Genomic DNA, 17925 nt, shown 5'->3' on the forward strand with positions numbered 1-17925 from the left:
GAAAATCAAAAAGGGGAGAAAGAAACGATAGATACCCTTTGAGAAGAAGAAGAGAGATGAGAGAAAAGAGAAAACGAAAATAAAGAGAAAGAATGAAAATAAGATGAAGATGAAAGACTGACCCCCTTTATCTCCTTGAGGGAGAAAGAAAAGTAGGAATGGAAGATGAACGAAGTTGAAATGGGTGGAAATTCAGAGAATTCGGAGAGAAAGTCAAAGTTTATCTCAATCCATTGGGAGTTAATTCTGCAGGAAAGAAACTTCATTTTACCTTTTTTATCTTCTTCATCATCTTGATTCTTCTTCTTTTTTTATATATCTAAACTCTTATGTAAACTGTATAAGAGGTGAAATAAAGTTGGTGTAGAAAAGGGAAAAAAAGAAATAAAAGAAGAGTAATAAGGAAGGAAGATTCATGTTCATGAGAATTCTGAATTGAAGTTGATTCTGTTGAGTAAAGAAAAGCTGGAAAAGTTTATTCTCTTCTATCAGAGAAACTCTGTATTCCCCATGAGGATAGACTAGAAAGTAACCTCAAGGGAACCATAGCTTCAAATGATTTCCCCTTCGTTATCCCTTCGATTCTTGTACATTATATTTATATTGATGAGACAGCGCAAACGAGACTAGGATCGAATGAGAGAGTCGAATAATTTGAAAAAAGAGGAAAGAAAAAGAAGAGAGAGAGAGAGAGAGAGAGAGAGAGAGAGAAAGAGCAAAGTAAAAGGTAGAAAAGGTAGAAAACTCTGTTTATCTAACGCACACAGAGAGAAATAGGTGATATTACAGTCTCCCGATTTTTATATGATAATAATACATAAGCTGTAGATATAATAGACACTCTGTAGCATCCAGTTAGTTCATGTCTATCCTGGGGCTTTACTCCCTTCATCAATTCCCGATGGAATCGCTTCTTCATCATCTTCTTACACAGAATATATGAGCTTTCGAAGGAGAAAGTGGATTGAACAAAAGTTACTCATGAGTCTGACTTTTCTCGATTTCGCCACATTCTCAGTTTGATTATGTTATCATCATGAAGCAAAATTTCTCGAACCTTTAACATGACAGAATTTATTTCTCAGTGAAACAAAAAGTTCCAAGTTTTTTTTCCTCGATTTTCGCATTTGAATAGTTATTATTATTTTCCGAATGTGATCAAAGGATAGATTTTGTTGCTGTTTATGTGGATATTTTTATCGTTTGTGATGATATTTTATTAGAAAACGAAAATGTCCAATTTGTTGTTAACCAGTTCTCAAGATGATTCTAATGAACTTTCTTCAATGTCAATGTTGTCTCGAAATCGCCGGAAACAAGCTCAACCTCGACCATTAAAGCGTAAGTACTAATAACATCTCACGTATTTTAGTTATTTATCATAATGTGGAAAAGTTTACTTTCAATCGTAATATTTAACGAACCTATTAAAATTTCGAATTTATTTGAAATATTGTTAATTAACTACCTATCGATGAAAGTTAATTAATCAATTAGTTCGATATTCAAGTTTCGATTGAATACATGTTAATCTATGAGATTTAACTGTCAATGATTCAATTGTTTGAACGATTTCTGAAACTCGATCTCTTGACAGAATTATGAACATAATTTATATTTGTTATTTTCATATCGATCATGTATCGAGTTATTAATCTAATATATGTCGATTTCATCGCAATTGATTCGAGATTTAATTTATGACTGATATAATTATATTTATGTCTATATTAGCTATGAGATTATAAATTTCAGTTGCATTACTGTTTCTGAATTTATCAGTAATTTCAGAATTTCTTATTAAGACAATTAACTAATCGATTTCCTGGATCAAACTAATTTATCTTGACTTTTTTGAAACCTCGAACATTATTATTGAACATTTCGGTTATTCTTCGATTGCTCGTTAAAATAATACTCTTATGTCTAGCATGATTTTGAGAGTAATTAGTTTTCCAAGAACGAAGTGAGATTTTGATTACTGATATTTTCATCTCGAATCTTGTCAGAATTTTTCATGTTTAGATTGATTCCTTTGGTGAATTAACTGAAGTTTTATCTCATTAGCCCCAGAATCTTTTTCATAAAGTAAAAAAAATGATCTTAATGTAAATGAGAGAGAGAGAACGATTTTATCTCTAGTCTATTTTCAGTTTCATGATATTAGAAAAATTAATAAGAAATTAACAAAATAATCAGATAAAAACTCAAAAAAAATGATAATTAATCATGATTTAGAGTGTAGAATATTTTTTCAGGGGAGAATTGAATTTATCATTTTTTCATTGTTGATTTTTCATCTCTCTTTTTTCAAATCTCTGAGTGAATTAAGAAACTTAACTTATGATGATTATCTTAATGAAAAGTAATTAGGAGACAGTTTATCAACTTATTCTCAGATCTTATTTGTATTTCCACCTTAACTGATCCATTGGACGATTATCATGGATAATTAGCTTGATTAGCTCACCGAGTAATTAACTTCTAATTAGAGATCAACAAAAACAATCATCATTAACTAATTACAAAACAATTTTGCTTCATTGTTATTGACTGATAATCAGTGTTGCCAATTTGGTATCTTGATTAAGTAAAACATTCTGATTCTGTTAATCATTTAGCAATGACAAATAATCCACCTATCAAATTCACCCTTTCATATACAATTAGTTGAATTACTTTTCGTATGAATGAAAATATTTTTGTTCTAATTGTAATTGATTAACTTAATCATTCTTGACAATAAAGATTAGTTTGTTTTCACTTATGTAGATGGCACCACCTTTTATGTTCTCGGTAATAAAGTTCAGTTAATTAGATTAGACTGAGTTTCTTAATGAAGCTTGTTAATTATAGTCTTTACGAAATCATAAATTATCATTGGGTAGACTATGAGAAATGAATAGTTTTTCAAAATAATTGATTGAAGTGATTAATTTAATGGTAATTGTCTCTTTTCAGATGATTTATCTCAAGGAAATAATAAAAACGACGAAGTCATTGAAGATGATATTTGCAACTCAGAATTTAACAATCAAAAACTAGATTTGGAATATGAAAGTGAAGGTAAGTTAATTTGATTATTGTCTTCATTCAATAGTAATTTACAATCAGTCTACTTGATTTTGTAGAAATTTTTTTCTGTCAAATAATCTAATTAACTGAATTACAGACTTAAGATTTTTTTCCCCTCACAAATGAGCTTAATGTTTGTTTGTTTTTCGAATGATTAAAATTGTGATGATCTTGATTATCACTGATGATTTTCTGTCTATTCTGTTATTCTGATTCTTTATTCAGTTTACAATGAATTTTTCTTTATTCTTTTTACTCTCATTCATCAGATGAATTATATTCAATGAATATACTCCTGAGATCAGATAACTTGCTCACTCTCTTTCTCTCTCTCTCTCTCTCTCTCTCTCTCTCTTAATTTGCTCTCTCTCTCTCTCTTACATTTTCTTCATCTTAACCATGCACTTTACTTTTTCATCTATTTCCTACTTTTTTCCATGTCTCATCTCGAAGGAATCGAAAACAACTCTCACTTTCATCTCATCTCTTAGTTCTGACTCCCTGAGCTTCTTTATTATCCTCAATCTCTCTCCATCTCCCTTTCTCTCTCCTTCTCTCTCCCTCTCCTTCTCCTTTTCTCTTTTTCTCTTACCTCAGCCAATATTATCTTCTTTATCATTTCTATCTCCATCCTTGCCATCTTCATCTTCATCCTCATCCTCATCTCCATCATCATCATCGTCTTATTTTCCATGTTCATCTTATTTCCAATCCCATGAGAATTTGCATGATGAATTCTGAACCAAAGACTGAAGCTCAATTCTCATTGGAATAACCATTAATGTACATTTCTTGAGTTCGTTACAATTCAAAACAAGTAACGTTCATACTATAAACTAATATACCGAACATAGACTTCGGCATTCTCTTCAATGTCATCATATTCTCCAATTCTTAACATGTTCAAATCAACTTTGAACAGAAAACTTCGAAGCATCGACTCGAAATATTCGAGTTTTCTTATAATTCATACATCTAGATATATTCTTAGCAAACTGTCATTTCACTGACCTTCATATAGTTCATTCTAATTCTAATAAGACATTTTCTTCAATTCTCTCATGAAATGTATTGTTAGAATAAAATTCATTCAGATAATCATCGTTTTGAACAATTCGAGCGTTAAAATTGAAAAAATTAATGTGATTCAAACTTATTTTGAATACAACAACTTTCAAATAAACGATTAGCTACAATCAAAATCAACTAAATCAATTAGATTTCGTTACAATTTAATCAAGAGATATTCATTTCTCAAGACATGTTGATATCCAAATCAAATTACTCCAATTAAATCATTTGACAAGCATTTGAATCAAAATCAAGATTAAACTTTGTCCTGACAGTTAAAATCCCATCTCTCAAACCAAATCAAATCAAATTAAATTTTTAACAATCAACCAAATGATAAAAAAAACTCAATTGATAAGCGATTAATTAAGACTATTGAAAATTGATTAAATTCACTGAAAAGCTTAAATAATAACCAATTACATGATTATCTCTCTATTTTTCCTCAGGAATAAGTTACTCAAGTTCAATGGAAAGTCTGAATTCCGATATTTCTGATTCATCATCAATATCATCATGCTCCGAGAATTATAATCCTTCAATTGATATCACACAATCAACTCCTTTCCAATGTCAATATTGTGATAAATCATTTCCAAGATTATCTCATTTGAAAAGGCACGAACAGGTAAGAATCTTAATCCAATCATGAAAAGGATTTAGATGCAAAAAAATTGTAACAATTGTTTCCCTTTAATTGAAACTAAATCATTGAGCAATTAACAGATTAAGGTAACAATCAGTTGATGTTAACCGTTGACCCGATAAAAGTTATTCAAATGAAGTAAATAACAATGGTCTCAATTGATAATCGGTAACAAACTGATAAATATAATTGTTAACATTCGGGATTATCCTTAATCATAATCAACACACAATATTAAGTCCGTTTAAGAGGCTAATAGAATAAAAAGAAAAAGAAAAGTTCGAAACATTTTCACCTTTTCTCTCTCTCTCTCTTTCTCTTTCATTCTAAGTTTTTCTATTTAGCCTTCGGCGTGCGAAGTGAAAATTTATATTAAGACGATAATTTCATGTAAATTTCATCATCAACAAGATTTAATAACAATAGAAATAAGGAAAAGAAAAGAGAGAGAACTGAGATTAACTAAGATTAAAGGTGATGTTACATTATTATTATTCATGAGGAACAATGTGTATATCGTGACAATCGATGATTGAATGAAAGGATTGAATTCTGTGAATGAATTGTTACAGAGAAAATGGTAGAGAAAAATATTGTATTTAAATTTGAATATTATTTTGAAAACACTTGTAAAAGTGTAGATAACATTTACTATTATGGTAAAAAGCTGCTCCTTTTGCTGGACAACAAGAAAACCATTTTAAGTGTCCACTTTTAGGAAAATGAATTGAGAAAGAAAACTTTTTAAACTCTTGTTTAGAGGTTCTCGAAAGAAACAATTTTTACTCTTTTACCTTTGACCATGCGATTGTCTCCTTGTTCATGTTAAATTGTCTGTCCATAATTCACTTTCATCTGGTTATTATTATTATTGTTACTTTTGGTCACTCAATTGACCCCATGTAAAAGGTTTTCCTTTTGTATCTAATATTAAATGGATCAAGGTCAAACTCTGTATACAAAATATTCAACTTTCTTCCTTCCTCTCTAGTAATGATGCTCATCATAGTGATGGAGATGTTGTTGTTGTTGTTGTTGTTGTTGCTGTTGTCGGTGGTGGTGATGATGGTTGAGGTGGCCGTGGAGGTGATGTTGCTTTTACTATTGATGGTGATGCTGGAGATGAAGATGAAGATGGAGACGGAGATGAAGATGGTTATACCTCCCCCACCTCCTCCTCTTTCTCCTTCTCCTCCCTCCGCCCTTCTTGTTCCCTTAACCTATTCCAAGTCCATTTGAAATCTATTAAATCGCTTTGTGGGCAATCACAAAAGGGCTAAAACTTTTCAATAATATATTTCTAAGCGTTTACGCTTATTTCATTCTCATTTAGCCTCTTCTAATACAATTTTGCTCTTTTTTCATCCTCATTCTCATCACCATCATCTCCATAACCACGATCATCATCATCATCATCATAATCAACATCTTCTTCTTCTTCTTCTTCTTCTTCTTCTTCTTCTTCTTCTTCTTCTTCTTCTTCTTCTTCTTCTTCTTGTTTCCCTTGTCATCTATTACTTTCAATTTCATTGTTGTTTAATCCTTTCTCTTCCTCTAGTATCTGTCACAAGAAGAGTAGCCGGAAATCGCCCAGTTCCAGATGACATATATTGTTATTTCTTCCTATTCTATTTCCGATTTTTAAACCTTAAATTTAGTCACAAAATTGACCCAATTATTTATTTATTTCGTTATAATAGTAAATCACAATGTACTTTACCATTTGATTGTTAACTGATAAATATTATCATAACTTCATTAGAGTTGTAATAGACGATCAAGGTAAATTTTAAAGATTCACCACAATGATAATGATAGATAATTAACTGAAACGAAATAGATAAATAACAATCAACTAATTAAAAGGTAAATGAGTTATCTTTTTACCTTAGAGTTTATTTACTTTTCCTCATTAAGGTGACAATGGATAATTGAAATGTTATTTTCTTTTTCAAAACTTTTCTCTCTTCCTTTTTTTTTCTCTTTCTCTATCAAACTTTGTTCTAAACACAAGCCGATCTTTATCTCGAAACTTTTTCCTACCTGGAAAAGTTTCGTCCAGAATAAATAGAATCACGAATAGAAAAAGAAATCATCTTAATCATCATTATCGCGACAGCCTGATATTACTTGTTAGGCTTGGTTAACTTGGACATTAGTTAAAACGAAACCAATTAAGGGTAAAACTTTTCGTCTTCCTTAGGTGACCGGAGGGTAAAAAAAAGGCCCACTGTGTATTTACCTGGATGCTTGTGTATGTGACAAGAAGAGTGATCCTCCTTTTGTATGATTCAAAAGAAAAGGACAGAAAAGGGTTTGGTCAAGGATAAAGTCTTGACCACCTAAGGTCAGTCTCTAAATTAGGTGAACAAAGGTAAGTTCATTAGAAACAAGAAGTTAAAACTTTACAATATATATTTAAAAGTTTACCAATAGATTGTAAATAATGATTAACAATTTTTGAAAGATAATCAATCCTTTATAATGATTATCACTCAATCATATCAAACATTCAATCAATAGTATTGTTATCAAAATGTTATCGATTATTTCAAATGAATAATTAATAGTTAACATTGACCATTGGAAATGATAATAATGATATCAATTCATTCATCTCATGTCTACAATGTTATTTACACTTTCTTTCACTTTTCTGGTCAATTCTAATGGTCTCAATTTCTAGTGGTCAGTTTTATTTTACATTAGAGACCTTATAACCTATTAAAGTTACTTTATTATAACAGCAAATAAATCAAATGATAATATTGTTTAAATTGTGATTTCTAGTTGACAGTTTGTTTGATTGAAAAATAGATTCACTTATTATTATTTGAAACAAATTCATTATTTAGAAATGGAAATGAAATGAAAATAATAATAATAATACAAACTTTCAATATCTGTCAATGTGTTGGTCAATTGAATTAGATTGTAAATATTATTGACCACGAGACTTTGATACAATGTTGATTAGATTATCAATTGTGAACCTTTTCCCATTCTGACCAATTTAATTGTCATCAAATGACAATCAAATCAAAGGGAATAGACAAAAAGTAAATCATCTCAATAAGTTTCTATTACCAGTTACTATTAACATTTGATTTTGTCGAGATTTTTTTTTTGTTTTCATTTATTAAAAATTAGCTCTCTGATCAGTTAATCTAATAAATAATCAAATCTCATGATTAAAATTAATAATATCAGTTGATTAAGAGATCAGGGTAAACATAATAATTCATTGCTAATCTTAAGGAAATTTTTTTTTCTTCTAATTGAATTGAATGAATTATGATAATGATCATAAAGGAGATTGGGTGGAGATGAAGTTTTCTAATGAAGATGCTAAAAGATGATGAAGATAATGTCTCTATTAGCGAATCCACTCACCTGCTTGCCTTAGGGCAAAAGAAGAAAATTTCATCTTCTTCTTGTTGTTGTTCGCCTTTCCCACCCTCAATCTCTTTCTTCTTCTGGCCACCCAGGGCCATCTTCTCCTCCTTCTTTTCTTCATCATCTTCTTCTTTATCATCTTCTCTATCATCCTCATCTTCTTTACGGTAGAAAGAGGAGGAGCATTTGGTTGAGTGTCTATTGCAATCGGACAATCAGTTTCACTCGCGAAAACTTTTCACCTTTTTTTTTCAAACATTCTCAATATACAAGAGAAAAGAATAGAAAAAAAAAGTTTTTTTTTCCTCAATTTTCACCTGAAAAAGTTTCATTTTTTGCTCTTTTCCTTTCAATTGTATCAACAAATCAACTTATCTCCTAATTTCTGATTCTCTTGTTACTATTAATTCACCAATCATGGTACAGAATCACTCGGATAAAATACCTTTTGTGTGTAATTTTTGTCAAAAGGCATTTAAACATAAACGAAGTCGTGATCGTCATATTAGGATCCATACAGGTAAGTTTGAAACATTTTTCTCTTTCAACTCAATCAATTCAACTTCATTCATGTTTCTTTTTGCAAAATATATTCAATTTGATTCATTTTTCTTTTCTCATTTTCTTCACCTTAACTTATTCATGATTAGGTGACCGTCGGTATAAATGTAATCATTGTGATTCCGCTTTCTCACGAAGTGATCATTTAGGAATTCATATGAGAACTCATGATGATAAGAAACCTCATCGTTGTTCACAATGTAATCGAGGATTCTCAACATCAGCAGCATTAACATCACACATCCAGAAGCACAAGAAACTCACCAAATTATCACCTATTGATTCAATTTCCAATTCCAATAATAATGAGAGTAAAATAAACTACGAAACAAACATTATAAACAAAGATGATAACCAATGTGAAGATGAAAATACAAATGTAAACAATACACAAATGGATTCACCTAAAGTTTCAATGGATGAAAAATTAGAGGATAAAATAAACAATCATAACAATCATCAAGTTACCTGTGGCCTTTGTGGTAATAAATGTTCATCACTTGAAGTTCATATTCGTGAATCTCATTTACACCAATTACTATTTGCTGGTTTACTACAGAATTCAATCTACTCAGCATCGGCTTTTGCTAATTGGCAGCAATTAACATCGATGCCACCACCAGTAATACCCAGTGGTATGAATAATACTCCATCACAATCACCTAATCCAATTGTAAATGAATCAATTAAACAATCGCCAAGTAATGATAATGTGATTTCTATGAAAAATGGTCAATGTAACTCATCAAATTTGAATCAATCTTCAAAGAAATCAAAGATTCTATCATCCTCTTCATCTGTACCATCAACGAATGGACTTAATTGTGATCAAGTAAATGAAGAGAAAACTTTATCTTCCTACTTTTCATTATCTTCATTGGATGAATCCAAAGTTCCATTTCTGTGTAATCAATGTTCACCTTCACCTTATTTTCCTGATTTTGAATCATTTCGAGTTCATTTGAAGTCACATTTGAATCCATCATCCGGAACAATAAACACTTTGGTTGGTTTGATTGGTCAAGCTAATCATCAACATCATCACCATCATGGTAATTCACCTATTGAAAGATCATCATCAACATCTTCTTCATCATCTTCATCCACTTTACCTTGTCCTTATTGTGAATCAATAATTACAAGTGAATCACTTGAATCTCATATAATCAATTCACATTTAGGATCAATGGTTTCATCGTTTTCCTGTGAATCTTGTAAAAAGATATTCACCAAATCAGATGATCTAACCAAACACCTAATCGATTATCATTCCCATCACTTGTACCAATGTTCAATTTGTCGTGAAATGTTTGACACTGACGTTTCCTTGCAAGTCCATTTCCAAGTGAAACACTCGAACCAGTGCAAAGTATTCAAATGCTCAATTTGTAATCAACTTTGGTCCAATCAAGAAGATTTCAAAGTCCATCTTAAAGTGTCGCACTTTTCACCAAATACTAATGGTAATCTAGTCTCATCGCCGTATCATTCCCACTCTCACTCTCACTCTCACTCTCACACTCATTCTCACCCTCATTCTCATTCTCATTCTCATAATCACTCACATTCGCACCCTAATCAACATCACCATCTAAACCACAACCACAACCTTAACCATAATCACTATTCAAGTGCCTTTAATAACCTTAATCATCATTTGCCCTCTTCGTTAGTTTCCTCCACCAGTAATCTTGTTAATCCTTTCTCAATGTTTACTCCTAAATGTCAATATTTTAAATGTTCATATTGTCCTGATGAATTTCACATTGAGTATCTTCTTGAGAAACACATTCAAACAGTTCACTCCTCGAACCTCAATAACAATAATAACACGAAAATTAATCACAAGGATAAAAAGTGTATCACAACCAATGAGAATGATAATCATAATGATACAAGTTCGAGATCACCAAGTCCAAAAAGGAATCAATTATCTCCCGTTATCTCTGAACAATTAACGGTAAATTGTAAACCATCGAAAACATTAAAACGGAAATCAAGTGAAATCGATATTGATATTGAGACAAATAATGACGATTCCAATCATAATGATGATCAAACAATTAGCAATAATTTAAATGGAAATCAAGATGATGAAAACATGATTAAAGATGAAAATGAATCAACACAAATCAAGAATAAATTGATTTCATCATCAAAATTATCACCAACAATTAACTCAACCCTAAATAAATTACACTCAACAACAATTGTTGCTAACAAATCAATTAAAAACTCAATTAAGTGTGTAAAAGGTGATTATCTTAATTTCTTACATAATAATTTAATTAATTCCTTATCAATACCAATTAAAAACAACAACAACCTTTGGAATCCTTATATTAATTTAATTTGTAACAATTAAATCAATTGCAACTCAAACAATTAAGCATGATTTATAATGTTTCATTTCATTGATAAATATTTTTTTCTCATTAATTTAATTTAAATTGTAAAATTTAATTTGTTAAATTGTCAACAATAAACTCACCTTATTATTATTATTTTACTTTTGCATGGTTATTTATTTATTTTCATTGATCATTATTATCAAATATCTGAATGAATATTGAGTAATTAAAGTTCAATATATTCATACAAGTTAATCAGCTGATCTGTTGGTCATTTTATCGTTACAGTTACTGGGGGTGGTGGTAAAGGTCCAGCAACGAAATGTAATATTTGTGATGAAATTTGCGGTTCGATAAGTGACCTGGCCAAACATAAGCTTAAATATCATAACGTTTTCGGTAAATCAAACTCATCGACTTTACTATTATCAAGGTGCCTTCAGTGTTTCCAATTGATTAAAAGTGAAAATGAATTTATCACTCACCTGATTGAACATAACAACAATAGTAACAATAAACAATTAACTCCATCAACGGTTAAATCAACCAATTCCTCATCTAAATCATCATCAATGGATGAATTACTACGAACTGGATTAACTAAATTTCCAATCTCTTGTATAATCTGTAAGCAAACTTTGCTTCGTCCATTGGAAATTGGAATCCATGCTAAATATCATTGTTCATCAGCTGAGATGATTAAATCAACCAATTCGATGAAATTAAGTAAATCACAATCAGTAAATCACTGCAACAACGATTTGGTTCAATCACATGAGAATATTAATTCATCGGTTAATTGTAATCAATTTAAAGCGACAATTAAAAGTGATAAAATTGTTTCATCTTCTTCATCACCTTCATCATCATCATTGTCACCATTATTATTATCATCTTCCTCATCATCTGTATCTTCATTGGCAACTTTGATTCCCATTCAAGATCAACCATTATCTTTAACTACAATTAATCAAAATGATCCTTTGGATACAATTAATGATCATCATGGTAATAAACTGAAAGTTAATTTAATTGAAAGTTATCAACAATCAACATTTACCACAAATGAACCTGAGATTAAATCACTCATTGAAATTGAGATTATTAATCAAGAGAAAGTGAAACTTTCAAAGTGTTTATTATGTGGATTTAAAAGTCAATCACAAACCGAATTACAAATTCATTTAATTGAACATGATTATAAAAGTGCAACAATTAATTGTCCTCTTTGTAAAACTAATCATGATAATCCAGTTAATCTTCAAGTTCATATGAATTCACAGCATTCAAATGAAACAATCTTTAATTGCCCTCAATGTGACAACAAATTCTGGTTTCTATCTGAATTAGATAATCATAAATTAGATCAACACAGTTCCAATGATGTTTCCAATCAAACTAATAATAAAAATCATCACAATCAAGAATCAATTGTTGATAACAATCAATCAACACATGAGAAAATTTGAACAAATAATCATCTCGATGAGTTAATTTCCAACAATTAAAACAGGTAAGACTCAAAAATCATCAAAATCATTGATCAGTTGCTGGTAAACAATCAATCAAATATTGAAAAATCAGCTGAGAGAAATCAAAATTTCTCTAAATCATCCACTAGATGGCAGTCTTACTTTTCCAATTAAATTGTTGTTCATTTTGTTGAGTCAATTCAAATTAGTATCATAACAATTTATTGATTGTGTTGTTGTTTTTTTCTCTCTACAATTTATTATCATTTCTTTGACAGGTTAATATTAAATCTAAATTATTTATTTATTAACTTCCTGAGTTCGATGCGGGTCTAATTTGACCATTACAGTTACACAAAAATTCAATAAGATCCTAAGGTCAATACCTATTGGATTATAATGATAATATAGTTAATCAATTTCTTTAATTCCATATTTAAATCTTTTCTTTTCTCTAATCCTCATCTTCTCATGTCATCAAAATGAATATTAATCCAGTGATTATTGATTGAGTCTCGTTCCAAGTAATTCATTTGAAATTATGGTTCTGATTTTCCTCTTGCTTGTGGTGGTAAATGTATTACAATGATGGTAATTAAGACTTTGATGTTAATTGGTCATTTTAAGGATGAGTAGTTGACAATCAGAATGAATTTGATACCCACTTAACTCTGATTGTGATGAGACCACATCTAAACTATAGACATTCATATAGTCAATTGAACAGCAATCGAAACATTAATTACTTTGATTTGTTTTTTCTTCCTCTTCAGAGTCTTTCTAACAATTAACTTTGATTTGTTTCGATTAATGTGATAACAAGTTTATCTCTTTACACAGGTAATCAAGAGGAGGAGGAAGAAGAAAATAAAAGCAGGAGAAGCGAAATTTGTCCCCAGACTAACGATTAATTGAATTACCACCAAAGCAGAGGAGAGAGAAGCTCACAGACAAGGTTACTTCTCTCTCTCTCTCTCTCTCTGTGTGCATGAGAATCAACAAGTAATAAGATTCGGATCCATTGGCGTTCACCTTGAGGGCGATCAGAAAAAAAGTAAAAAGAGAGGCGAATCCCCCTGAAGTAAGAATTATCTTCACAACAACATGGCAGAAACATCTCAATCTTCTACCTTATTATTCTGATGATTAACTCTATATATTGGTAAGACCTCCAACAGTAGAAATTAAGGTGCTTCCCTCTCCATCATTCTAAGTCTCATCATCTTCATCTCAGGGTGTTGTTTTTTATAAATATTCCTCTTGTATCTCAATTACGGATTCAGGATAAAAGAGAAAGAGAGAGAGAGAGAGAGAAAACAAGAATTATGGGAATGACAAGGCGAAGCTCAGTTAGGAAATTTATCATTCAGATTCCAATCTTTTCGATAGTTAAAAGGAAAAATTGAAACATGGGTGATCCTGATTTTCCACTCCTAACATTTTAATTTCATCTCTTCTCACTCTCCTCTCTCTCTCTCTCTCTCTCTCTCTTCCATTTCCCCCTGAAATTCTCGACTGTCTCTCTATGCAAGTTAATCTAAAAAACGAGTCAAAACAAGTCTTGATCTTGTTGATTTCTCTTTCAAATATCACATCAAATTTGACGTATTTTCACCTGATTTATTTATTTATTTGCTTCTCTCTGTTTGTGGTTAAATTACAAAGATTCATCTTCATTGATGATTTTTCCTTTCAAATATTCACTCAATAGTTTTTCGTTATCAATCAACTGATTGTCATTATATTTGAACATTTTCTTGCCCCAGAACTGTCATTAACTTTTTAAATACCAAGAAACAAATATTAAACTAATCAAGATTTCATTTCATTCATTTGGTTAACAGGTAAATTAACTTGAATACGATCAAGTTAATCATTATTGTCATCATTAAAAACTAAAGTCAATCAATTTGAGGCAATTTGAAAAAGTATCAATTCCTTAACTAAACTTGGAAATTTCAATTTGATGAAAAATTGAAACAACTAATTAACTAATTCAAATCACCAAGATGATTAAGTTTGGTAAGTTAATCTCTCAGATAATCACCAGATTTAAAAAACTAATTATCATATGGATTAAGAAATTGTTATGAAACTTTTTCCATCAGTAAATTGAAACAATTAAAATTAGATCATGAAAGATAAATCGAGTAGGTTGATTAATTGTTCATCTAATTAGAAAATTAATCAATAATCAATCAGTATGTGTCTTCAGAATTTGTAACAATTAAAAATCAACCATATTCATCACAATATTAGTTGTAATTTTTTAATTGCAATTGAATTTTGCTTTTTCTTAATCATTACAACTGATTGTGATTTAAGGTAGCGTGAAGATTTAAATTAGGTTTAATTATTGATTAATTTGATCAATTTTCTATTCGATAACACCTACAATTAAAGTATATTGTTATTACATTAATCAACTTTGACCTAATTGCTATTGTTTATTAACCTAAATTATTGGGATAATAACATTACCATAATCCTCTGCCTTTATCCAATTAACTTGATTTCTTAATTGTTAATCATTCTTACAATTAACAGTAAGATGAGTTAACAGTTACAATTTAATATTCCAAGTTGAAAGATTTATTATCTAATCATTGAGATACAATTTTATTTATAGTTTTGAATGAGTTAATTACAATTTAATCAACTTAATTTTCTCTTTAATTTTTTTTTCTTCTTCTTCCTTTTATTCTGTTTACAGGATTATGACAATTAAGGAACAATGGATTCTAAATAATGGATTAAGAGATGAATGATTTACTGGGAAAATAAGGATCACTCATAAAAGCTCAACAATCAATCGTGTTGATTTGCGATTAAATTGAATTGTTGGGATATCAGTTGATTAAATGAGATTATATTATTTGCCATTTACAAGGATTGATGAACTAAATTTGATGAACAATCAGATATGAGATTTGAATACATTATTACTCATTATTGTTTCTTTTTACTTAATTTCAATGTTTGTTTTTCAAATGATTAAAATTGTGATGATCTTGATTATCACTGATGATTTTCTGTCTATTCTGTTATTCTGATTCTTTATTCAGTTTACAATGAATTTTTCTTTATTCTTTTTACTCTCATTCATCAGATGAATTATATTCAATGAATATACTCCTGAGATCAGATAACTTGCTCACTCTCTTTCTTTTTCTTTCTTTCTCTCTCTCTCTCTCTTAATTTGCTCTCTCTCTCTTACATTTTCTTCATCTTAACCATGCACTTTACTTTTTCATCTATTTCCTACTTTTTTCCATGTCTCATCTCGAAGGAATCGAAAACAACTCTCACTTTCATCTCATCTCTTAGTTCTGACTCCCTGAGCTTCTTTATTATCCTCAATCTCTCTCCATCTCCCTTTCTCTCTCCTTCTCTCTCCCTCTCCTTCTCCTTTTCTCTTTTTCTCTTACCTCAGCCAATATTATCTTCTTTATCATTTCTATCTCCATCCTTGCCATCTTCATCTTCATCCTCATCCTCATCTCCATCATCATCATCGTCTTATTTTCCATGTTCATCTTATTTCCAATCCCATGAGAATTTGCATGATGAATTCTGAACCAAAGACTGAAGCTCAATTCTCATTGGAATAACCATTAATGTACATTTCTTGAGTTCGTTACAATTCAAAACAAGTAACGTTCATAAACTAATATTGAAAAGAAGAATCTTCATCTCTCTCTCTCTCACTTTTCTTTCATCTTCTTTATCAACAACAAGATACCTTAATGTTCACGATTCCTATTTCCTGTTCCATCGTTAGTTTAATAATAACAAATTCTTTTGATTATTGTGATACTTTTATATACTTTTTTGGCAGCAATCAAAGACAATTATCATTTCGATTAAATCGTTTAGGTCAATGAAACTTTATTCTTAATCTTTTTCCTGGTAACGCTTCTGTTAACATTTAGCAATCTTGTAAAATTAATTGTTACACTACTACAAAGAAACTGAAACAATTAAACACTAATTTTGATCCTCAAGACAATCAATTATTGACAACAATTGTTTTCTTCCTTCGGACTAACGACCACAAGATAATCTCTTAAGTTATCAAACTCCAAATGAATAATAAACAAAATTCTAAAAATTCTATTCCAAATAATCAATACGTTAGAATTATTTGATCAATCGTCTATTGGTATTCATCTAAATTGATGTTCTACCAATTGAATAACATTACAATCGATATGATAATTAAACGAATATAATCAAAAGTAAATGAACAATAAGTAACATCTGCAAATAATGAGGACGAAGATGCGAATGATGATTAAGACGAAACCAAAATTAAGTTGAGTGTCGAAAAGAGCATTACAATTGGATACGCGATGTGGTTCCTTTTGTGGGTCAATATCGAGGCCTTTTCTTGTCCCTCTTGTTGTTACTCTAAAGGTCCGTCCGTCTTTTGTAATAATATCTTCATTGACCATAAGCCTTAATCTTCAAGCTTAGAGTTAAATTGTTACCATTATAATGTTTACTCATTTTTACCCGTTAACAAGTCAATCTAATGAACGGACTCTCAATGTGTCCCAATTATTGTCTCTCTCTCCAACTCTAATGAACATCGCTGGTCAAATTAACCAATCCAACGTTAAATAAATGACTTTTTTTGCTCTAAACTAAACTGGTTAATTAGATTAATTTATGACCTACGAAAAAAACAAACCTAATCAAGATTTCAAATTTACCTTTTCGTGTATCTCTCTCTCTCTCTCTCTTTCTTTCTTTCTTTCTTTCTTTTTCTCTTTCTTTGACTTCTTCAGTGGCCACAGTTACTCCCAAAAATAAGCATAATAATGAAGATGAAGATGTTATTTACCTGTGTGTGAGCAAAGATGAGAAGTGAAAACCTTGATAAACTTATAAAGATGAGGAAAAAAAAGAAGATGTTAAAATTGGTTCCACTTGCCAATTATTACCTTTAACCTCTAAAAAAGGTTAGAAAAATTTTAGCAACTCTGTTCCTTTATTTGGTGAGCATGTTGATTAAGATGCTAAAGGTAAAAATTGTTCGTGAGCTGGTCAAGAAAAGGGGAGTGACATTATACAGGAATCGGGCTATTTAATCAGTTGCCTCACACAACCACACACACACACGAGGAAACAAGGTAACATTTGCTACAGAAACAAATTATATCAATCGATTTACCTGTTAGAACTTGTTGAGAACTTTCTAAACTTTCTATTTCCTCTTTTTCTATCTTCTTTTTTTTCTCAAACTTTTCAAATTTCAAATGATTCAATTGATGGATCAGAGAAAAAGAAGAAAATAAATTAAAGTTTTCGAACCTTAAAATGACCTTTTTTTTTTACTTTACTTGGACTC

At 30.2% G+C, this 17925-nt stretch overlaps 1 protein-coding gene across 3 annotated transcripts; it reads left to right on the forward strand.

Moving 5' to 3' along the window:
* Nucleotides 1-823: 823 nt before the first annotated feature.
* On the forward strand, nucleotides 824-15611 carry LOC128389683 (zinc finger protein 423-like). 3 transcript variants are annotated; one of them, XM_053349304.1, is made up of 10 exons: nucleotides 824-1341; nucleotides 2962-3066; nucleotides 4596-4774; nucleotides 8615-8708; nucleotides 8839-11004; nucleotides 11389-12613; nucleotides 12851-13163; nucleotides 13413-13734; nucleotides 14417-14594; nucleotides 15286-15611. In XM_053349304.1, exons 1-6 carry the CDS (start codon nucleotides 1233-1235, stop codon nucleotides 12567-12569), a joined length of 3834 nt encoding a protein of 1277 aa, XP_053205279.1. In that variant the 5' UTR covers nucleotides 824-1232; the 3' UTR covers nucleotides 12570-12613; nucleotides 12851-13163; nucleotides 13413-13734; nucleotides 14417-14594; nucleotides 15286-15611. The 3 variants fall into 3 exon arrangements, with proteins under 3 accessions (XP_053205279.1, XP_053205282.1, XP_053205281.1); XM_053349306.1 differs by lacking the exon at nucleotides 12851-13163 and having other exon boundaries at nucleotides 825-1341; XM_053349307.1 differs by lacking the exons at nucleotides 12851-13163; nucleotides 13413-13734.
* The last annotated feature ends 2314 nt before the right edge of the window (nucleotides 15612-17925 follow it).

The sequence above is a fragment of the Panonychus citri genome, unplaced genomic scaffold (genome assembly GCF_014898815.1).
Source record: "Panonychus citri isolate SS breed McGregor unplaced genomic scaffold, ASM1489881v1 Contig00109, whole genome shotgun sequence".
NCBI lineage: Eukaryota > Metazoa > Arthropoda > Arachnida > Trombidiformes > Tetranychidae > Panonychus > Panonychus citri.